Source organism: Hemiscyllium ocellatum, chromosome 12, assembly GCF_020745735.1.
Source record: "Hemiscyllium ocellatum isolate sHemOce1 chromosome 12, sHemOce1.pat.X.cur, whole genome shotgun sequence".
NCBI lineage: Eukaryota > Metazoa > Chordata > Chondrichthyes > Orectolobiformes > Hemiscylliidae > Hemiscyllium > Hemiscyllium ocellatum.
Window position 1 is genome coordinate 69,651,843 of NC_083412.1, and position 23,837 is coordinate 69,675,679.

The 23,837-nt window shown below is 41.7% G+C and overlaps 1 protein-coding gene across 5 annotated transcripts in view; it reads right to left on the reverse strand.

The window, feature by feature from the left end:
- Positions 1-23,837, reverse strand: part of LOC132821106 (NXPE family member 3-like) — a 152,018-nt gene that overhangs the window by 108,777 nt on the left and 19,404 nt on the right. The window contains exons 1-2 of one of the 5 annotated variants that reach the window (XM_060833644.1): positions 16,960-16,975; positions 16,288-16,370 (exon numbers count right to left, since the gene is read on the reverse strand). The exons of 3 other annotated variants lie outside the window; for them this stretch is intronic. In XM_060833644.1, coding sequence (XP_060689627.1) covers positions 16,288-16,294 — 7 coding nt within the window. In that variant the 5' untranslated portion in view covers positions 16,295-16,370; positions 16,960-16,975. Of the gene's footprint in view, positions 1-8,499; positions 8,581-16,287; positions 16,371-16,959; positions 16,976-23,837 lie in introns of those variants that run through there. One more of the 5 variants, XM_060833649.1, reaches the window with a different exon arrangement.

Consider the following 23,837-nt stretch of genomic DNA (forward strand, 5'->3'; position numbering starts at 1 on the left):
TGTGCCATTGTCCTTTTAAGAAACTTAACTGACTAAACAGCGCTTGCATGAAATTGCATGATGAATGCAACTCATATCGGCAAATACTAAATAAATCTCACAACCCAGCTGCAGTAATCAGTTTAATTTGTTTTATTATGATTTCTAACTTATATGCAAAGATCCTAATATTTTTACTGACACTTGCTAATTTAAAAGACAAAAGGGCTAACATCTCCTAATTAGGCAAGTAGACTGGATGGACATCCCATCAGAAGTAGGTAAAAACAATGACTGCAGATGCTGGAAACCAGATTTTGGATTAGTGGTGCTGGAAGAGCACAGCAGTTCAGGCAGCATCCGAGGAGCAGCAAAATCAACGTTTCAGGCAAAAGCCATTCATTAGTCAGCATGATTTAAACCACCTCCTGTCTCCCAGCAGAAAAGCCTTTCAAAGTTTTGTGTACTATAGATAAAAAAAACACTATAAAAATTATATTTTACTATTTGTAAGAACTGTGTATAAAGGGGCTCTTGTAAGGACTGTATTTTGGGATTCTGTTGCTGCCCTGTGCTGTGATTGCTGAATAAACAAGCTGTTTTTGCTACTCACCAATTTGAGTCATTATTTGAACATCATCCAACACATCTTCAAAAACAAGTCCAAAAAAAGCTTTGGTACAAGTTGTAAGACAAACAAGAGTTAAAAAGTTAAATGTTGCATATTATGATTTTGTTTTAGTAATATTTTAGTAACCATTCTCCAGGTGAAGAAAGATTCGAAATTTATTTTGCTGTGTTAACTCCCAGGCAGTAAAAGAGGAATAGTGAACCCACAAAATGTTCTGTTCTATTTTCTGTGACAACACAGTATCCAACCATTCAACTTCAAGCAGAAGGGGTTGATTAGGCGTGATTTACTGCTGATTTAAAGGGTGCAGGGCAAAAAAAATCCTGCGTCAAAAGCCTCTCCTCTTTCTGTACAGGAAATAAAGCCATTTGTTAGAATTCATTTGTGAATGAAGGAAAAGCCTCCCTCGTTTGTTTCATTCTACTCTCTCCTTTATTAACTCTTTGATATCAATTTTCTAAGATTTTAGACCATGTCAGGAGGTAATTTCCATCAAAGAGAATTGCATGTCCAAAATTTCCAATTTACCTATTATTTGAGTACATTCGCACCAATCTGCATTTAAGATAAGCAAATCTTATCATCTGGAATTAAAGATTCACCCATGTGTTAAAGTAATATTTGGAAGTTATTCTGTCCAGAAAATGAAATTCGTAACATGATAGCTTAGACATAGAGGTTCTGAGCTTAAACATTCATCCAGGACTTTCTTCAACCTAAACACAACACATAGAAATAACAAATATTGGAGCAGGAAGAGACTATTCAGCCCTTTGAGCCTGCTCCACAATTCATCATGATCAAGATTGATCACTCAATCATTATCCTAATCCTGCTTTCTCCCCTTAACTTTGATGCCATTTGCCTGAAGTGTTACCTCTTCAATACATTCAATGTTTTGGGATCAACTACTCCCTGTGGCAATGAATTCCATAGGCTCACTACTCTTTGGGTGAAGAAATATCTCCTCATCTCTGTCCTAAATGGTCCACCCTGAACCATCAGACTGTGACCCCTGATTCTGAACAATCTCTCTGCATCTACCCTGTCTAGTCCTGGTATCAGCCTTTTATAAGTTTTACAGATAATACATTATTTTGAGGAAGGAGGAAATAAGTTATGTTTTTTGACTTAATTGTTTTCTTCTTCAAATAACTTTAATCAACTGTAACCACTTCCAAGAGATACATTTTTACTATGCTTAAGAAACAAATTCTAAATCAACATTTCAAAGCAACTTTCAATCACCATACATTCCCAAAATACAAACTAAACTCAATGTTTTCCCCAGTCACGAGTTCTGGGGAACAAAAACAAACATATTATACGAGAAACTCTCTCTCTCACATGTCCTTTCAATCACCGTTTTTAACTCTTTATTTACTCTTTGCTTGTAATGAGAATGAAACATATAATTGTTTCACTTTCTAGAACCAGCAGTTATTTAACACACAATCACAATAATGTACTTTCATAAATCTCAGCTGTGATAAATATCTACTGGTCAATGAATTTCTCTTTTAATTACACATGAGCTCAAAGTGCTAATTAAATTCATTTTCAGGCCTTATCTTTGTTTTAACACTCACTTTGCAGCCCAAGTGGCTTTGTGGGGTTCCAATTAGCTTTAACCATTTGGTCAATTCACTTGCCTCTCTGCTGGGGTAAAAACTTCGAGGATAACATACTTCCTATCCTGTGAATTCCCTGACAATCACTTCAATTTTTTAACTACAGCCCAGACTGCAACTATAGGTGCGGGTCTTTCTGGTTCATAGGGTGGTAGGTCATCCCACCCTTTGTGGTTACACATACGCCTTGTCCTCTAACCCAGTCCAGTCAATGTCATTGCCCTCACAAAGTACTGAGTGCCTCCCTGACTGTGACCACTGTCCAGCTTTCAACTTTAAACTCTCACATCTGAGAGCTGCCACCCTCACGGTTCCTGGCTCTCATTGACCATATTTCTAATGAGGGTTGTCAGAATTACAACTGCCTTCTCACATTTCACACTTCCTTGTCCATTCCACCAAGCTTTCTGCTCTGGTATCAGGGTGTCTAATCACACCCCCTCCTGATCATCTCCGTGAAAAGCTTCTGATTGTAATCTCGTGCACTTTGTATCAATGCCCTTTCTGGACTCCATATTATTTTACCTTTGTCCTTAGACATGATCCCTTCCAGACCATTTCCTGCTACCATGGTCTTGTGCCTCCCTGAGCGCACTTTTCTGTTGAGGTGAGCTGCTGTGGGGTTGAACAACTCCATGGTGCAGATTAGACCTATGGATTGTGGACCAACACAGCACAACTCTGTTCTCCCTCATTGTCCTTTTTATGCTGCAAATTACAGCCGGGATTGACTACAGCATTAGCCCTGTTACTAAAGGGTGGTCATATTAAACATACTCACCCAATTAGGACCCACGTAGTCAGGAATGGACCGGTGCAGTACCTTGCTCACAGTGCCAATTGTTGGGGAAAGGTTGTCAAACAGAAGAATTGACTTCAATATTTAGCAAGAGAATTGATTTTTATTCGGAGCTCTTTATATTACAACATGGGAAAGATTCCTGGAACAGTGTTCATTGAACATTTTGGTGTTCCTCATCACGTACAGCCATTCTATACATTTTCAATCAAATTTAATTACATGTAAGTCATATCCTCCCAATTTATATGTCCAATCCTGTAAACACATGATGAAAAATGGATATTTCTGTGGACACACCTAGGTTCCCCATTACGTCATGATATTTACCAGTGTTGTCTAATTTCTCCTTAAATAAATTCAACAACTCCAACCAGAATGTTATAAACTGTTTGCCAAGGTATCCCAAAACAGCAAAGCCTCCAAATCAATACGAATACAATCCAGTATCAACGCAAATCAGTCATACTTTTATTAGGAACAAAATTACAATAATGTTTAATAATTAACCATGTATTTTTTTAACTAATTTGGACCCTAAAGATTATTATGCTTCCTGAGTATCTTGCAATCGTTTACTCTCCCTCTGTCTCTGTCTTTAGAACTGTGAAGCTTCTTGTTCTATTAGTTGGTCTCTGTCCTTTGCCATGCCTTGGAAGGTCTCCAGAGGGTGTAAGAGTTCAGTCTGAAGATGAACCTTGTTTTTATACTTTTACAGATGGTTTTCTGGTACTTTAGTTTTAGCCAATGAGGAAGACTCACTTGATAGTTTGAAACATTGTCAGTCATTTGGATGGTGCACTCCTGTTAGTTTCTTTGTGTGAGCAGGACACAGTGCCTTTCTGTTTGGGCTCTCCTTTGTTTAATGGATAAGCTGCTGGGACGAGACAACAGCTTGATGTCTGGTTTGAATACTTTAGAGAGGTAAGTATTTAGAATGAACAGTTCGACATTTTCATTGTACATGTTTCACTATATAATAAACCAATAATCTTCTATGTGTTAAAAGAAACCTGATTGATGGATCTTTTTGTTTTAAGCCTAATGTAGAGAAAGCATATGATTGGTTATAACAGACCGTGAGCACTAGATTCACCCCGAGGGGAAAGGAATACCCATTCTCACCCTGTCAAATCTTATGTTAAATTCAGCATCTTATATGCTTCAACTTAGTCAACCCTCACTCTTCTGAACTCAAATGGAAACAACTGCGGCATGTTAAAGCTAGTCTCACAAAACAATCCAATTCCAGGTACAACCTCTCAACATGCTTTGAACCACTTCCAATGCACAGGGTCAATAAGATTAAGCAGGCCAATGTGTGGCTCAAAGATTGTGAGAGTGAGTTTGAATTCATGGGGCACTGGGGAAGAAGGCGTCCGTTCTGATGGGATGGTCTTCATCTGAGCGGTGCTGGGACCAGAGTCCTAACGAATTGTGTAACTGGAGCTGTAGACAGAGCTTTACATTAAATGGTGTTGGGGGGGTGGTTGGATACAGTTAGAGAGAAAAAATAGAAAACCCGAATTAGAGGAGGAGGTAAGATAGCAGAATCAGGAGGAGTCAGATTAAAATCTCCAGAACAGATTCTAATGCTATGATCTGCCTGTATACCTAGCAAAACAACATTTTTCACTGTACGTACATACACGTGGCAGCAATAAATCATATCAAATCAATTCCTCTTGTAATAAAGGATAGCATTTAGTGATTTTGTGCTGTACCTTCTGCGTAAACTTTAATGACTCATTCCTGATGAAGCGCTTATGCCTGAAATGTTGATTCTCCTGCTCCTTGGATGCTGCCTGACCTGCTGTGCTTTTCCAGCACCACATTGTCAACTCTAATCTCCAGCATCTGCAGTCCTCACTTCTTCCTCCAAACTCATGCACCTGAACACGTAACTTATTCTGCAACTCGAAAATCCCTGTTGTTCTCCATTCAGTAAATTACTCTTATTTTTTAATTCTTACCGTAAAGGAAAACAACTTTCCATTTTCCCACATAATACTTTTCATGCCAGATGTTTGCCTGTTCATTCAACCCATTCCCATTTGCAACTTTGTATGCCTTCTTCACAACATACCTTCCTACTTATCATGGCATTGTCTGAGAATTTAGGTGCCTTGATTTTGCTCCTCTCCTCTGAGTCATTGATGTAAATTGTAAAAGGTTGAGGTCCAGCCTCGACCCGTGCAGGGCATCACTCATCACATCAAGTCCATTGGACAATGACTCATTTACGCATTCTCTCTGTTTTCTGCCAGCCAGCCAGTCTTCTAACCATGCTATATACTCAGAGCTTCTATTTTGCAGAATAAACTTTATTTTGGTACTGGATCAAATACCTTCTGGAAATTCAAGAACTGCGTGACTACTCACTTCACATTATTCACAGTGTAATTCAGGTAACTGTGGGAGTGGGTGGGTTTGTAGTAGATGTCCATGTTAGCTCGGTCACCAGTGAATGAGGGTACTGGTTGGGATGGCATGAGAGGATGCAATGGAAGAGGTGGAGTCGGAGGTGCGGGAAGTGGAGGAGATGCACTGCAGGGCATTGTTGACCATGTGGGAGGGGAAATTGCGGTCTTCGAAGAAGGAGGACACCTGGGATGCTCTATGGTCAGAAAGATAATCCTTTCTTCAACTCTCTTATCAGAACCACACACCCCCAACCCCCCACCTGCCCACAACTCATCTTTGGCACCTTCCCCTGCCACTGCAAGAAGTGTAAAACCTGTGGCCACACGTCCCCCCTCACCTGCTTCCAAGGCCCCAAAGGATCCTTCCACATCTGACAGAAATTTGCCAGTAAGTCCACAAATGTCATCTACTGCATCCGTTGAACCTGAAGTGGTGTTCTCTTCATTGGGGAGACAGGATGCCAACTTATAGATCATATCAGAGAACATCTCTGGGACACCCACACTAACCAACCCCACCACTCCGTGGCTGAACACTTTAACGCCAACTTCCACTCCACAAGGCCATGCAGGACCTGGGCCGGCTCCATTGCCAAACCCTAACCACCTGATGCCTGAAGGAAGAACGCTTCAACTTCTGCCTGACTGAATAATCAATGGAGTCTGTTTTGGTCACAGATGCTATTTGTAACTATTGACCACACATTCCACATCAATGTATTATCCATGTTTACCAGATGTCACCTTTGGATATGAAACTTCATTTGTACATGGATTGCAGATTGTAGACCAATTCCAAGTTTTTTAGCAATGTAGTGTTGGCTCAAACCATGCTATCTTGTGCCTTTATTCCCTTTGGATCCAAACTTCAGTCTTTCTACTTTAAAAAGAAAGCTTTCTGGTTCTTAACCAAATCATAACACACATTATGATCCTGAATGCAATGAGAAAAGTAAATTGGGCACACTGATCTAGGATCAGGTCGACACATTTTTATTGCAGTTTGCCAAGTGAGCTTTCCAGCATTTTCTGTTTTTATCAGACCTTGATGAATGCATATCTATGTTCATTCTCTCATCCCCACATATTAATAATTCATATGCCCTTCAGTAACCTCTGGATATCACCGACATATTTGAGGTTATGAGATAACTTACAATGTGGAAACAGGCCCTTCGGCCCAACAAGTCCACACCGACCCGCCGAAGCGCAACCCACCCAGACCCATTCCCCTACATTTTCCCTTCTACTAACACTACGGGCAATTTAGCATGGCCAATTCACCTAACATGCACATTTTTGGACTGTGGGAGGAAACCAGAGCACCCGGAGGAAACCCATACAGACACTGGGAGAATGTGGAAACTCCATACAGTCAGACCCCAAGGCGGTGTCCATTGAACCCGGATCTCTGGCGCTGTAAGACAGCAGCGCAAGGTGCTGTGAGGCAGCAGTGCTGGGCGCTGTGAGGCAGCAGTGCTAGGCGCTGTGAGACAGCAGTGCCAATTCACCTAACATGTACATTTTTGGACTGTGAGAGGAAACCCGAGCACCCGGAGGAAACCCACGCAGACACGGGGAGAATGTGGAAACTCCATACCGTAAATCCCCTGAGGCGCTTTACATTGAACTCGGGTCTCTGGCGCTGCGAGGCACCAGTGCTGTGTGCTGTGAGGCACCAGTGCTAGGCGCTGTGGGGAGCAGTCCTAGGCGCTGTGAGAGCAGTGCAATGCGCTGTGAGGCAGCAGTGCTAGGCGCTGTGAGGTAGCAGTACTGGGCGCTGTGAGGCAGCAGTGCTAGGTGCTGTGAGGCAGCAGTGCTGGGCGCTGTGAGACAGCAGTGCTAGGTGCTGTGAGAGCAGTGCGAGGCGCTGTGAGACAGCAGTGCCAGGCGCTGTGAGGCAGCAGTGCTAGGAGCTGTGAGACAGCAGTGCTAGGTGCTGTGAGGCAGCAGTGCTAGGCGCTGTGAGGCAGCAGTGCTACGTGCTGTGACGCAGCAGTGCTAACCGCTGTGCCAACATGCTGCCTTGCAAATCTAGTTCTATTCTAAACTCCACTGGAATCTGTGAGATTCATTTATTTAATTTGCTTAAAACAATGTGAATTTTCTGATTTTATAATTATCTAAATTACATTTACCTCAAACAAAACGAATGATGAACAGGGTATTGTCATTGATGATGGGATTGTCACTGATTCTGAAGAAGAACAGTGAGGGGATAAAGAAAGCAAAGTACATTCACGTGAAGTCCTTTCTCCTGGAATCATTATTTAAAATATAATGAAGTACAAGTATATCTCTTTGTAAACTCTATCTTGATATAAATTAATTTTACATTGGTACAATCCATAGAATGCCCACATTAAAGGACAGAAATGCAGTCATTTCAAATACCTCTGTAGAATATTTAGAATTTGGTTACTTGTTTGAAGCCATGAGTCCCAAAATTACCAAGTTTGATCTGACACACCCTTGGTGAATGAACACAGGGATGATGAAATGCAATGAGTAAGATCCAATACAAATAGAAAATGTTGGAAATAATCAGGAGTCTGGAAGCATCTGTGTTGACAGTTGAGTTAACAGACAGGATTGATTTGGAAATTGTAAGTCAGGTTGTTTTCCTGATATTACTTTCCGAAACTCAGAATGGTTTAGCTGACAGTATAAACTTTGAGCTGTTGTCATTGTGTGCAGTAACTTCTTTCAATCTGCCAATTCTAAACCATTGCTGAAAGACAGGTCCGCCCATGTCCACTACAATAACTGTGCTTGTGGAGGGAGTGGGTGTGGGGGCCGTCATTCCACAATTGCATCCGACCCAAGAAAGAGAGGAGCAAGATTGACCACGGAAAAGAGCAAACTCACAGCTTTTCAATGGTGCATGAGAGCTCGAGCTGAGGAGGTGGAAAGGTGGAAAGGTGCCCATTGTTCACAGCAGTACAGCAGGATAACAAGGCATGTCAAAACAAGGGTAATGGAAACAGTCAGCCACAGAGAGTGATCAAATAAAGAAAAGCAACATGAGGAACTTACCGTCAAACGGCTGGATGTAATACCATGAGTTTAATCACCACATTGAACGATCAGGGTCAGTGAATGCTGCCTCAAATGCCATATCCCTCTAATTACATCACCCTCCTCGTTCATTCCTCAATGCAGCTCGTCACCATAATATACCAGCAGTAATCATTATCAATCTTGGCTCACATATATTTAAATGCTTCAGCACAGGCTGTAAGACACACCTGTACAGCTTGCATAGATCATTGGTTATTCAAACCCATCTCCAATTCACACATGCCGGTACTGAACTCTAATCGTATTGTCTTTAAAAAATTCCCACATGACAGATGTGGATTTAGCCCCCAATCTCCGTTCCCTAGTTTTGCCTTAATATTGTGGTAATTACTCTTCCCACAAGACTATTCTTATCCTTCTCCATAAGTAACTTAAAACGTAATGGAATTATGATCCTGTTTCTGAAATTTTCCCCCACTTCAACAAGGATCACCCGGCCGCACACAATCCCCAATATCAGGCCTAGTATGGTCCTTTCCCTCGTTGGAATATTTCAAAAAGTTTTGAAAAGTGTCCCAGGACACACTGAACATTTTCTCCCCCATCAAAGTCCCTGGCACTAAGTGAGTCCCAGACAGTATGGGGGATGTTTAAATCCCCCAGTACAATATTCCTATTGTTTTCATGTTTTTCATAATCTGTCCAAATATCGGTCCTTCTACCACCTGATGGCTGTTGGGAGGCCTGTAGTACATCCAAGTGATTGTACTTTACTGTTCCTGATATGTTCCCATTTGGCTTCACTGGAAGTGCCCTCTAAGATGTCCTCCCTCAGTGTAGCTGGGATGTTTTCCCGAATTAGCATCACAACTCCCCACCTCTTTTACATCGCTCTCTATCATACCTGTATTTGAGTTAATTTCTGAATTTAATCCCTGACTGCATAGCCTGCCTTTGTGTGTTTGTGCTTAAAGCTGGATGTTCTTTGCAGCATTTATATATCGGATTTGTTTTCAAACTTCATAACATCCAGTTGTAAAAATTTCTGATCCCACACTTGTGATGTGGTATGTTGTCACTTCAAGAAGTTGAAGTGCAGTACACCCACCAGCTCCCCATTATCTCCAGCACTTGTTAATTCCTCATAGAACTCCAAAATACTTTTTATTTTCTCCCATTGGTGTATAGGTATTATTGGCACCAGCCAGTATTTATTCCCTGTCCCTCGTTGACTATGAGAAGGTGCTGGTGAGCTGCCTTCTTGAAATAATGCAATTGATGTGCTGCAGATAGTCCAGTTAATTTCAACAATTACACAAAGTAAAACAAGAAAGCCATTATGAGAGATTATGCAAGACCCTGCTGAATACACAAGATACACAGACACTGTAACAGTACCATAGCCTGCTATATTGTGAGAACTGTATGTTCTGAATAAGTTTGAACATTCTGACTATGAAATTGAGCAGAGCTTGAATACCTGCAGTAGCACCCTGATGCAGGATTGCTTCTGATTTAGCAACATGCAAATCTAATGCTGCCTCCTAAATTAAATAATTGTCGCTTGCTGCCAATTCTTGGCTCATTCTTTACTGGTTGCATGCCTGAACGAGAAGCACAAAGTCATGGATTCAAATCACGATGGCTTCACGGTAGCTCATCCTGCTTCCTCGCCTCATCAAGGAGAGCTGCATTGCAACTAAAGATGGTCGTGGAAGTCTCGACTAGGAGGTAGTTCAGCTATGATAAAAGCCCTTAATTGTCAAAGGAGCAATGTTTGGATTCTCTCTTGTTGAACATGGTCATTGCCTGGCACTTGTCTGGCAAAGGTGTTGCTTATCACTTATCAATCCAAGCTTGGAAGAGTCCTGGTCTTCCTGTGTATGGCCACGAGCTACTTCAATATTCGAGGAGTCACAAACAGTGCTGAAGATTATGCAATGATCAGAAAACATCACTATTTTTGACTTGCTGGATGTAGTTCATTGATGAAGTTGGTTGAGTCTAGGTCATTACCCTGGGGAACTCCTTTGATGATATCCTGGAGCAGAGGTAATTGATCTCCAACAATCTTCTTCCTTCTTTGATCAGTCTGTCTTCATCTCAAAGAAAGTATTTCTCCTGACAACCATTGATTCCACTTTTGTGAGGGCTCCTCGAAGCCACACTCAGTCAGTGGGCGGCACGGTGGCTCCGTGGTTAGCACTGCTGCCTCACAGCGCCAGAGACCCGGATTCAATTTATGCCTCAGGCAACTGTCTGTGTGGAGTTTGCACATTCTCCCCGTTTCTGTGTGGGTTTCCTTTGGGTGCTCCGGTTTCCTCCCACAGTCCAAAAACATGCAGGTTAGGTGAATTGGCCATGCTAAATTGCCCCTAGTGTTAGGTGAAGGGGTAAATGTGGAGGAATGGGTCTGTTTGTCTTTCTCTTCAGAGGGTTGATGTGGACTTGTTGGGCCAAAGGGCCTGTTTCCACACTGTAAGTTATCTAAATTAAACAAATGTGACCTGGATATCAAGACAGTCACTCTCACCTCACCACTGGAATTTAGCTCATTTGGCTCCCTGGCATCACGCAAACCGAGATTCTGTGGAAAGGTTATTATTGGGTAAGTGTCATTTGAGAGCAATATCGATGACAGACTCTTATCACTTTGCTGATGATTGGGAGTAGGCAGTTGAGATAATGAATGGGCAGTTTAAATTTGTCCTGTGTTTTGTTCACAGTATGTACCTGGCAATTTTCCTCCTTGCTGTAGAGATGTCAATATTGTTGCTAAGTAATAGCTTGACTTTAGTATCTTTCTCACTGTCAGTGAAAATTTAAAATAGCGGTAAAGCCTTCACTGATATCATTTTTCTGCAAGTGTAAAATCCACCCAACTGTCACAGGGAATCAGGACAAGTTTGGCTAAACCATGCAAAGTGTGTCAGATAGTTATGTATGATCCAATTCACTGGTTCCTGGCATTACATATCACTTTCATGGCAGTTTCAGAGGAAATATCCATGGAATTCCACAGCAATGCTGAGGTTGTTAGCCACACTATATTGTTGCTCAGTGGCTTATTGTTCCCTCATTATTGATTGAATTCTCAGAGGAATTAAAAATATGATTCATATCAATGTAGGAGAGAGAGTTATTAATGATCGTTGCTGTGCTGACACAATATTTACAGCACAAATGAAAAAGGCAGCAAAAAGAGGAATTGGTCTGTCTACAATGAAAGTGGCAGTTCTCAGCTTAGACTTGAGTGTAAGCAAATATCTACTGGGGAATGACAAAAGAAAAACAAATTCTATCCGCAATGTTAAAATAAACACGTGTTAAGTTATAACACTCAATTATATTCATAGATACCAGAAGGTGGTTGTTGATGAGGTCAGTATCTGGGAATTTGTTCCTGTAAGTCCAAAAACATGCAGGTTAACATATATTAAGACAGACCTGTTCTTTCCCGACATTTGAACATGGACTCCTTCAGTGTCTGAGAAGTCACAAATGATGCTTAATATTGTGCAGGTATTGCTGTAGATTCTGATCTTATGTTGGAAGGAAGGTGACAGATGAAGCAGCTGAATATGGCTGTGTCTAGGACATTATAGTGAGGAATTCCTGCAGAGATGTCCTGGAACTGAGATGGTTTACCTCCTACAACACATTTCTCAATGTACCAGGCATGACTGTAACAAGGAGAGAGTCTGCGCCCTGATTCCCTTTGATGATAGTATTGCACCTTGATGTCTAACCCCCAGCAAAATGTGTCCTTCATGTCAATGGCTGTCACTCTCACCACATCTCTGAAATTCAGCTGTTTTGTTGTTGTTTGAATCTAGGCTGTAACGAGGTCAGGAGCTGAGTGGCCCTGACAGAATCCAAACTGGAAATCACTGAACAAGTTATTGCTGAGCAGGTGTTGCTTGATAGTGCTCTTGCCCGAGGGCTTTTACCTGGGGCGTCGGTTTTCCTGCTCCTCAGATGCTTCCTGACCTGCTGTGCTTTTCCAGCACCACTCTAATCTTGACTCTAACCTTGCTAACGGGTTTACCATGAGGAACCTTGTCGAACACATTACTGAGGACCATATACATCACTGCTCTGCCCTCATCAACCCTCTTCATTACTTCTTCATTGCTTTTGCAAAAAAAGCTCAATCATGAGTGAGACATGATTTCCCACACACAAAGGCATGGTGACTATCCCTAATCACGCATTGGCTTTCCAAATGCATGTAAATCCTGTTCCTCAGGATTCCCTCCAACAACGTGCCCACCACTGATGTATTGCTCCCTGGTCTATAGTTCCCTGGTTTTTTCTTACCACCTTTCCAAAATAGTGGCATCACCTTATAAAGAGGTGAGAAAATCATGAAAGGCATCGAGAAGCTAAATAGCAAAGATCCTTTCTCTTGGGATGGGGGGGAGTGGTTGCGAAAGGAGAAATATTCCAAAGGGTCCTAAGGGGCAACTTCTTCACACAGAGGATGGTTCATATACAGAATGAACTGGCAGAGGAAGTGGTAAATGCAGGTATAGTTACAGCATTTAAAAGGTAAATGGACAGGCACATGAATAGGAAAGGTTGAGAATGATATGGTCCAAATGCAGGCAACTGGGACTAGCTTTTGGGAAACTTGGTCAGCATGCGCGAGTTGGACTGAAGGGTCTGTTTTCATGTTGTATGACTCTATGACTCTATAAGTGAAACAGTGGGACTCTTAGCATTGTTGTGGCCACTTGCTGGTGAGGCCAGAAATAGGAAGATAATACAGTTGAATGTGTGGCTAAAGGGCTGGTGTCAGAGGGAGGGGTTCAGATATCTGGATCATTGGGTCCTCTTCCAGGGAAAGATGGACTGTTCAAGAAGGATGGACTGAACCCTAACTGGAGGGGTACCAGTATCCTTGTAGGGAAATTTAAACTCACGTGGCAGGGAAGTTGGAATCCAGACCAACAGGTCAGTGTATGTGGTGTTTGAAGGGAAGAGAGGGACTAAGTCAAGTAAGTATCATAGGAAGAACAATCAGGGCAAGGTTAATGAACACGTCAGGACTAAATGTGAAGTGAAATTATTTGAATACTCAAAGAATAACAAAGAAGGCAGATGAGCTTCGAGCCTGGATTAGTACATGGGACTTTGATGTGCAGCCAGTACAGAAAAACTTAGTTGTAAGAAAGACAGGACTGACAGCTCAACATTCCATGCTTTCGATGCTTTTAGCATGGTAGAGCAAGATGTAAAAGGAGAGGGGGAATTGCATTGCTAAGTACAGAGAACCTCACAGCTGCACCATCAGAGGACATCTTGCAGGGCTCATCCAGCAAGACCAGATGGGTAGAACTCAAGAAAAAGAAAGCTGCAATTACTATGATGAGGTTGTTTAATCAGCCCCCCAATAGCCAGCAGGAATTAGAGGAACAGATATGTAAGCAGATCATGGAAAGATGTGAGAACAATAGAGTTATGGTAGTTGGTGATTTAATTTGTCCCAATATTGACTGGAACTCCCTCAGTTCCAGAAGCTTAGTTCAGACAGGATTGGTCAGGTACATCCAGGAGGGTTGCTTGAGCCAATATTTGAATGGATTTATTGTTGTCCTCGGAACCATGTGCAGTGAAATGTTTTGTTTTGTGTGCAGTACGGGCAGATAATACCATACAAAGTGCATCAGGGTAATAGGACAGAACAAGGAATACAATGTTATAGCTACAGAGAAGGTGCACAGACAGTAAGATTAAACATGAAGTTATAAATCACACAACATCAGGCTATAGTCAAACAGGTTTATTTGGAAGGATCAGCTACCTGGTGAAGGAGCAGCGCTCCGAAAGCTAGTGCTTCCAAATAAACCTGTTAGACTATAATCTGGTGTTGGGTGGTTTCTAACTTTGTCCACCCCAATCCAACACTGATGCCATCCCATCATTAAATATGAAGCTGTCCAACCAAAGAAGTGGCTGTTAGACCTTGTATTGGGGAATGAGCCTGAGCAGGTGATCAAAGTTTCACTGAGGGAGCATTTTGGGAAAAGTAATTATTATCCCATAAGTTTTAAGATAGTTATGAAAATGAATAAGACTGGACTTGGGTGAAAGTGCTCCACAGGAAGAAGGTATTCAGCGAGAACTGCAAAAATTGGATTGGGGACAGAGATTTGAAGGTAGATCCATATCCGATATGTAGGAGTCTTTTCAAGGCATGTTGACTGTAATTCAAGACCAGCATACTTCTGTGAGGGTGTCAGTTCCCTTCAGCAACTTACATACGTCAATTAGATCTCATTTCACTCTTATACAGTCCAAATAGTATAGGCCCAAACTGCTCAATCCATCTCCATGATACCAAACCCCTCATTTCTGGAATCAATCTCGTGACTCTTCTCTGAAATGTCTCCTACATCCATTACATCATTCCTCAAGTGAGGGGACAGAAATAGTACTCACTACTCTAGGTCTGAGTTCTCTAATGCCTTCTCCAGTTGCAGCAATACTTCTCTACTTTCACACTCCTTGTCTTTACCAACAAATGGGAGAAAGTGAGGACTGCAGCTGCAAGAGACCAGTGTCGAGAGTGTGGTGCTGGAAAAGCACAGTAGGTCAGGCAGCATCCGAGGAGCAGGAGAAGTGATGTTTCGAGCATAAGCCCTTCACCAGGAATGAGGTGGCCTCATTCCTGATGAAGGGCTTATGTCCAAAACATCGATTTTCTTGTTCCTCTGAAGCTGCCTGACCCTCTGTATTTTTCCAGCACCACACTCTTGACTGTTTATCAATAAATGCCAAGATTCCATTTGCCTTATTATCTGCTAAACTTGCATACTAGTTTACTGTGATTCATGTACAAGGACACCCAGATCCCGCTGCACTAAAGCACTTTAAAGTTTCTCTGTATTTACATAATAGATTGTCTTCCTATTCCTCAGCTTTGCTCGCCATCTGAATGAAGGTGTTAGATTTACAATCTTCCAATCCACAGAAATCTTTCCCACATCCAGTAAATTTTGGAGTTTTGTAAACAATGGATCATTGATCTCTGTTGCCACTTCCTTGAAGACCTTGGGATGTCGGTCATCAGGCCCTGGGAACTTGCCTCCTTTAATTCCAATAGTTTGCTCAGTACGTTTTCCCCTAGTGGTGATGATCGGTCTAAGCTCCTCCCTTCCTATCGCCTCTGCATTACCTGTTACTATTAGGATGGTACTTGTGTCCTTCACTGTAGAAACTGAAGTAAAATATTGATTTACTGGCTCCATTATTTCTGTGCTCCCCACTATTCACTCCTCAGTCTTTGCTAGCAAGGGACCAACTACGCTCTTCCTTTTTATATATTCATAAAGATTTTCCTGTTTTATACATTGCAGTAGTGTTCTTTCAGATTTAGATTGTTTTTCGGTTTTAGATTTTTATTGTCACATAAACTCAAGTATAGTGAAAAGTGTATAATGTCACCATATATGTTGCCATCTGTGATATATTGTGTTATGAGATATTGTGTTATAGGGTGTCTTTATTAAATCACTCACCAGCTCGCAATATTCATTAATACCGCATTCCCATTCATACATTCATCACCCTTTCCTAACCCATTATTTAATATAACACAGTCTCATTCATTCATTCATTCATTCATTCATAAAACCGCAGTTCTATTGGATTCAAATTTACAATCAATCCATTTCAAACCCATCACTGTATTCCCACACCTTGTCAGCCCCTGCTACACGCAGTATTTACCTCAGCATACAGAACAATATCATCCCCAACAAGTCTCCATGAATCAAAATAATATTAATCAGCTCTTACCAACCATGTCCTGGACTTGAATAGTCCTAAACCATCTCCTGGACCTCAATAGACCGGAACCATCTCCTGGACCTCTTGAATACCTTTGAAATGGGCCATTGTCATTTTAACAAACTTAACTGACTAAACAGCGCTTGCATGAAATTGCATGATGAATGCAACTCATATCGGCAAATACTAAATAAATCTTGCAACCCAGCTGTAATCAGTTTAATTTGTTTTATTATGGTTTCTAACTTACATGCAAAGAGGCTTAATATTTTTTCTGACACTTGCTAATTTAAAAGACAAAAGGGCTAATATCTCCTAATTAGGCAAGTAGACTGGATGGACATCCCATCAGAAGTAGGTGAAAACAATGACTGCAGATGCTGGAAACCAGATTTTGAATTAGGGGTGCTGGAAGAGCACAGCAGTTCAGGCAGCATCCGAGGAGCAGCAAAATCAACGTTTCAGGCAAAAACCATTCATTAGTAGCCAGCAGTTAGCATGTTTTAAAACATTTGTCTCTCAGCACAAAAGCCTTTCAAAGCTTTGTGTACGATAGATAAAAAATATAACACGATAGAAATGAGATTTTACCATTTGTAAGAACTTTGTGTAAAGGGGCTCTTGTAAGGACTGTATTTTGGGATTCTATTGCTGAATAAACAAGCTGTTTTTGCTACTCACCAATTTGAGTCATTATTTGAACATCATCCCACACATCTTCAAAAACAAGTCCAAAAAAACCTTCGGTACAAGGTTGTAAGACAAACGAGAGTTAAAAAGTTAAATGTTGCATTTTATGATTTTGATTTAGTAACATTTTAGTAACCGTTCTCCAGGTGAAGAAAGATTCGAAATTTATTTTGCTGTGTTAACTCCCCAGGCAGTAAAAGAGGAATAGAGAACCCACAAAATGTTCTGTTCGATTTTCTGTGACAACACAATATCCAACCATTCCACTTCAAGCAGAAGGGGTTGATTAGGCGTGATTTACTGCTGATTTAAAGGGTGCAGGGCAAAAACAATCCTGCGTCAAAAGCCTCTCCTCTTTCTGTACAGGAAATAAAGCCATTTGTTAGAATTCATTTGTGAACGAAGGAAAAACTTCCCTTGTTTGTTTCATTCTACTCTCTCCTTTGTTAACTCTTTGATATCAATTTTCTAAGATTTTAGACCATGTCAGGGGGTAATTTCCATCAAAGAGAATTGCATATCCAAAATTTCCAATTTACCTATTATTTGAGTACATTCACACCAATCAGCATGAAAGATAAGCAAATCTTATGGTCTGGAATTAAAGATTCACCCATGTGTTAAAGTAATATTTGGAAGTTATTCTGTCCAGAAAATGAAATTCGTAACATGATAGCTTATACACAGAGGCTCTGAGCTTAAACATTCATCCAGGACTTTCTTCAACCTAACACAACACATAGAAATAACAAAGATTGGAGCAGGAAGAGACCATTCAGTCCTTTGAGCCTGCTCCACAATTCATCATGATCATGATTGATCACTCAATCATTAGCCTAATCCTGCTTTCTCCCCTTAACTTTGATGCCATTCGCCTGAAGTGTTACCTCTTCAATACATTCAATGTTTCGGGATAACTACTCCCTGTGGCAATGAATTCCATAGGCTCACTACTCTTTGCGTGAAGAAATATCTCCTCATCTCTGTCCTAAATGGTCCACCCTGAACCCTCAGACTGTGACCCCTGATTCTGGACACCATTGGGAACAATCTCTCTGCATCTACCCTGTCTAGTCCTAGTATCAGTTGAAAATGTGTTGCTGGTTAAAGCACAGCAGGTCAGGCAGCATCCAAGGAATAGGAAATTTGACGTTTCGGGCATAAGCCCTTCAACGTCGAATTTCCAATCCTTGGATGCTGCCTGACCTGCTGTGCATTAACCAGCAACACATTTTCAACTGTGATCTCCAGCATCTGCAGACCTCATTTTTTAGTCCTGGTATCAGCCTTTTATAAGTTTTACAGATGATACATTATTTTGAGGAAGGAGGAGATAAGTTATGTCTTTTGACTTAATCAATTTCTTCATCAAATAACTTTAATCAACTGTAACCACTTCAAAGAGATACATTTTTACTATGCTTAAGAAACAAATTCTAAATCAACATTTCAAAGCAGCTTTCAATCACCATACATTCCCAAAATACAAACTAAACTCAATGTTTCCCCCGATCACGAGTTCTGGGGAACAAAAACAAACATATTATATGAGAATCTCTCTCTCTCTCTCACACACATGTCCTTCCAATCTCTGTTTTTAACTCTTTATTTACTCTTTGCTTGTAATACGAATGAAGCATATAATTGTTTCACTTTCCAGAACCAGCAGTTATTTAGCACACCATCACAATATTGTACTTTCATAAATCTCAGCTGTGATAACTATCTGCTGATCAATGAATTTCTCTTTTAATTACACATGAGCTCAAAGTGCCAATTAAATTCACTTTCAGGCCTTATCTTTGTTTTAACACTCACTTTGCAGCCCAAGTGGCTTTGTGGGGTTCCAATTAGCTTTAACCATTTGGTCAATTCACTTGCCTCTCTGCTGGGGTAAAATGTTCGAGGATAACATACTTCCTATCCTCTGAATTCCCTGTCTATCACTTCAATATTTTAACGCCAGGCCAGACTGCAGCTATAGGTGCAGGTCTTTCTGGTTCATAGGGAGGTAGGTCATCCCACCCTTTGTTGACACACATATGCCTTGTCCTCTAATCCAGTCCAGTCAATGTCATTGCCCTCACTGCCCTCTGAGTAGAACAAGGTACTGAGTGCCTCCCTGACTGTGACCACTGTCCAGCCTTTCGAAGTTAAACTCTCACATCTGAGAGCTGCCACCCTCACGGTTCCTGGCTCTCATTGACCATATTTCTAATGAGGGCTGTCGGAATTACAACTGCCTTCTCACATTTCACATTTCCTTGTCCGTTCCACCAAGCTTTCTGCTCTGGTATCAGGGTGTCTAATCACACCCCCTCCTGATCATCTCCGTGAAAAGCTTCTGATTGTAATCTAGTGCACTTTGTACCAATGCCCTTTCTGGACTCCATATTATTTTACCTTTGTCCTTAGACTTGATCCCTTCCAGACTATTTCCTGCTACCATGGTCTTGTGCCTCCCTGAGCGCACTTTTCTGTTGAGGTGAGCTGCTGTGGGGTTTAACAACTCCATGGTGCAGATTAGACCTATGGATTGTGGACCAACACAGCACAACTCTGTTCTCCCCCATTGTCCTTTTAATGCTGCAAATTACAGCCGGGATTGACTACAGCATTTGCCCTGTTACTAAAGGGTGGTCATATTAAACATACTCACCAATTAGGACCCACGTAGTCAGGAATGGAGCGGTGCAGTACCTTGCTCACAGTGCCAATTGTTGGGGAAAGGTTGTCAAAGGGAAGGATTGACTTCAATACTTAAAAGGATAGCATTTAGTGATTTTGTGCTGTACCTTCTGCGTAAACTTTAATGACTCATTCCTGATGAAGCGCTTATGCTTGAAATGTTGATTCTCCTGCTCCTTGGATGCTGCCTGACCACTCATCACATCCTATCCATTGGACAATGACTCATTTACACATTCTCTCTGTTTTCTGCCAGCCAGCCAGTCTTCTAACCGTGCTATATGCTCAGAGCTTCTATTTAGCGAATAACCTTTCTTTTGGTACCGTATCAAATACCTACTGGAAATTCAAGAACCACGTGACTACTCACTTCACATTATTCACAGTGTACTTCAGGTAACTGTGGGAGTGGGTGGGTTTGTAGTAGGTGTCCATGTTAGGCCGGTCACCAGAGATGGAGATGGAGAGGTCCAGGAAGGGGAGGGAGATGTCTGAGGTGGTCCAGGTGAATTTGAGATTGGGGTGAAAGGCACGAGTGAATGAACTGTTCAATCTCCTTGTGGGAGCATGAGGTAGCACCAATACAGTCATCGATGTTACAGGGGAAAAGGTGGGGGGTGGTGCCAGTGTAACTGTGGAAGATGGACTGTTCCATATACCTGATGAAAGGCAGGAATAGCTAGGGCCCATGCGGATGCCAACTTCCACTCCACAAGGACATGCAGTACCTGGGCCGCCTCCATTGCCAAACCCTAACCACCTGATGCCTGATGGAAGAATGTCTCAACTTCTGGCTGACTGAATAATCAATGGAGTCTGTTTTGGTCACAGATGCTATTTGTAACGATTGAACACACATTCCACATCAATGTATTATCCATGTTTACCAGATGTCACCTTTGGATATGAAACTTAATTTGTATATGGATTGCAGATTGTAGACCAATTCCAAGTTTTCTAGCAATGTAGTGTTGGCTCAAACCATGCTATCTTGTGCCTTTATTCCCTTTGGATCCAAACTTCAGTCTTTCTACTTTAAAAAGAAAGCTTTCTGGTTCTTAACCAAATCATAACACACATCATGATCCTGAATGCAATGACAAAAGTAAATTGGGCACACTGATCTAGGATCAGGTCGACACGTTTCTATTGCAGTTTGCCAAGTGAGCTTTCCAGCATTTTCTGTTTTTATCGCATCTTGATGAATGTATACCTGTGTTCATTCTCTCGTCCCCACATATTAATAATTCATATGCCCTTCAGTAACCACTGGATATCACGGACATGTTCGAGGTTATTAGATAACTTACAGTGTGGAAACAGGCCCTTCGGCCCAACAAGTCCACACCAACACGCCGAAGAGCAACCCACCCAGACCCATTCCCCTACATCTACCCTTCTACTAACACTACGGGCAATTTAGCATGGCCAATTCACCTAACCTGCACATTTTTGGACTGTGGGAGGAAAGCAGAGCACCCGGAGGAAACCCACGCAGACACGGGGAGAATGTGGAAACTCCATACAGTCAGTCCCCTGAGACTGTTTACATTGAACCCGGGTCCCTGGCGCTGTGAGGCAGCAGTGCTAGGCGATGTGAGGCAGCAGTACTAGGCGATGTGAGGCAGCAGTGCTAGGTGCTGTGAGGCAGCAGTGCTAGGTGCTGTGAGGCAGCAGTGCTAGGAGCTGTGAGGCAGCAGTGCTAGGTGCTGTGAGGCAGCAGTGCTAGGCGCTGTGAGAGAGCAGTGCTAGGCGCTGTGAGACAGCAGTTCTGGGCGCTGTGAGACAGCAGTGCTAGGCGCTGTGAGGCAGCAGTGCTAGGAGCTGTGACGCAGCATTGCTAGGAGCTGTGAGGCAGCAGTGCTAGACGCTGTGAGGCAGCAGTGCTGGGCGCTCTGAGGCAGCAGTGCTAACCACTGTGCCAATGTGCTGCCTTGCAAATCTAGTTCTATTCCAAGCTCCACTGGAATCTGTGAGATTTATCCATTTAATTTGCTTAAAACATTGTGAATTTTCTGATTTTATAATTATCTAAATTACATTTACTTCAGATGAAACGAATGATGAACAGGGTATTGTCATTGATGATGGGATTGTCACTGATTCCGAAGAAGAACAGTGAGTGGATAAAGAAAGCAAAGTACATTCACGTGAAGTCCTTTCTCCTGGAATCATGATTTAAAATATAATGAAGTACAAGTATATGTCTTTGTAGACTCTATCTTGATATAAATTAATTTTACATTGGTACAATCCATAGAATGCCCAGATTAAAGGACAGAAATGCAGTCATTTCAAATACCCCTGTAGAATATTTAGAATTTGGTTACTTGTTTTGAAGCCATGAGTCCCAAAATTACCAAGTTTGATCTGACACACCCTTTGTGAATGAACACAGGGATGATGAAATGCAATGAGTAAGATCCAATAGAAACAAAAAATGTTGGAAATAATCAGGAGGTCTGGAAGCATCTGTGTCGAGAGTTGAGTTAACAGACAGGATTGATTTGGAAATTGTAAGTCAGGTTGTTTTCCTGATATTACTTTCCGAAACTCAGAATGGTTTAGCTGACAGTATAAACTTTGAGCTGTTGTCATTGTGTGCAGTAACTTCTTTCAATCTGCCAATTCTAAACCATTGCTGAAAGACAGGTCCGCCCATGTCCACTACAATAACTGTGCTTGTGGAGGGAGTGGGTGTGGGGGCCGTCATTCCACAATTGCATCCGACCCAAGAAAGAGAGGAGCAAGATTGACCACGGAAAAGAGCAAACTCACAGCTTTTCAATGGTGCATGAGAGCTCGAGCTGAGGAGGTGGTAAGGTGGAAAGGTGCCCATTGTTCACAGCAGTACAGCAGGATAACAAGGCATGTCAAAACAAGGGTAATGGAAACAGTCAGCCACAGAGAGTGATCAAATAAAGAAAAGCAATATGAGAACTTACCGTTAAACGGCTGGATGTAATACCATGAGTTTAATCACCACATTGAATGATCGGGTCAGTGAATGCTTCCTCAAATGTCATATCCCTCTAATTACATCACCCTCCTCGGTCATTCCTCAATACAGCTCGTCCCATTATATACCCAGCAGCACTCATTATCAATCTTGACTCACATATATTTAAATGCTTTAGCACAGGCTGTAAGACACACCTATACAGCTTGCATAGATTGTTGGTTATTCAAACCCATCTCCACTTCACACATGGTGTTACTGAACTCTAATCGTATTGTCTTTAAAAAATTCCCACATGACAGATGTGGATTTACCCCCCAATCTCCGTTCCCTAGTTCTGCCTTAATATTGTGGTAATTACTCTTCCCACAAGACTATTCTTATCCCTCTCCATAAGTAAATTAAAACGTAATGGAATTATGATCCTGTTCCCGAAATTTTCCCCCACTGAAACAAGGATCACCCGGCCGCGCACATTCCCCAATATCAGGCCCAGTATGGTCCCTTCCCTCATTAGAATATTTCAAAATGTTTTGAAAAGTGTCCCAGGATGCACTGAACATTTTCTCCCCCATCAAAGTCCCTGGCACTAAGTGAGTCCCAGACAGTATGGAGGAAGTGGTGATGTGGCAAGTTGTCACTTCAAGAAGGTGAAGTGCAGTACATCCATCAGCTCCCCATTATTTACAGCACTTGTTAATTCCTCATAGAACTCCAAAATACTTTTATTTTCTCCCATTGGTGTATAGGTATTATTGGCATCAGCCAGTATTTATTCCCTGTCCCTCGTTAACAAGAGAAGGTGCTGGTGAGCTGTCTTTTTGAAACAATGCAATTCATGCGCTGCAGATAGTCCAGTTAATTTCAACAATTACACAAAGTAAAACAAGAAAGCCAGTATGAGAGATTATGCAAGACCCTGCTGAATACACAAGATACACAGACACTGTAACAGTACCATAGCCTGCTATATTGTGAGAACTGTATGTTCTGAATAAGTTTGAACATTCTGACTATGAAATTGAGCAGAGTTTGAATACCTGCAGTAGCACCTTGATGCAGGATTGCTTCTGATTTAGCAACAAGCAAACCTAATGCTGCCTCCTAAATTAAATAATTGTCGCTTGCTGCCAATTCTTGGCTCATTCTTTACTGGTTGCATGCCTGAACGAGAAGCACAAAGTCATGGATTCAAATTACGATGGCTTCACGGTAGCTCATC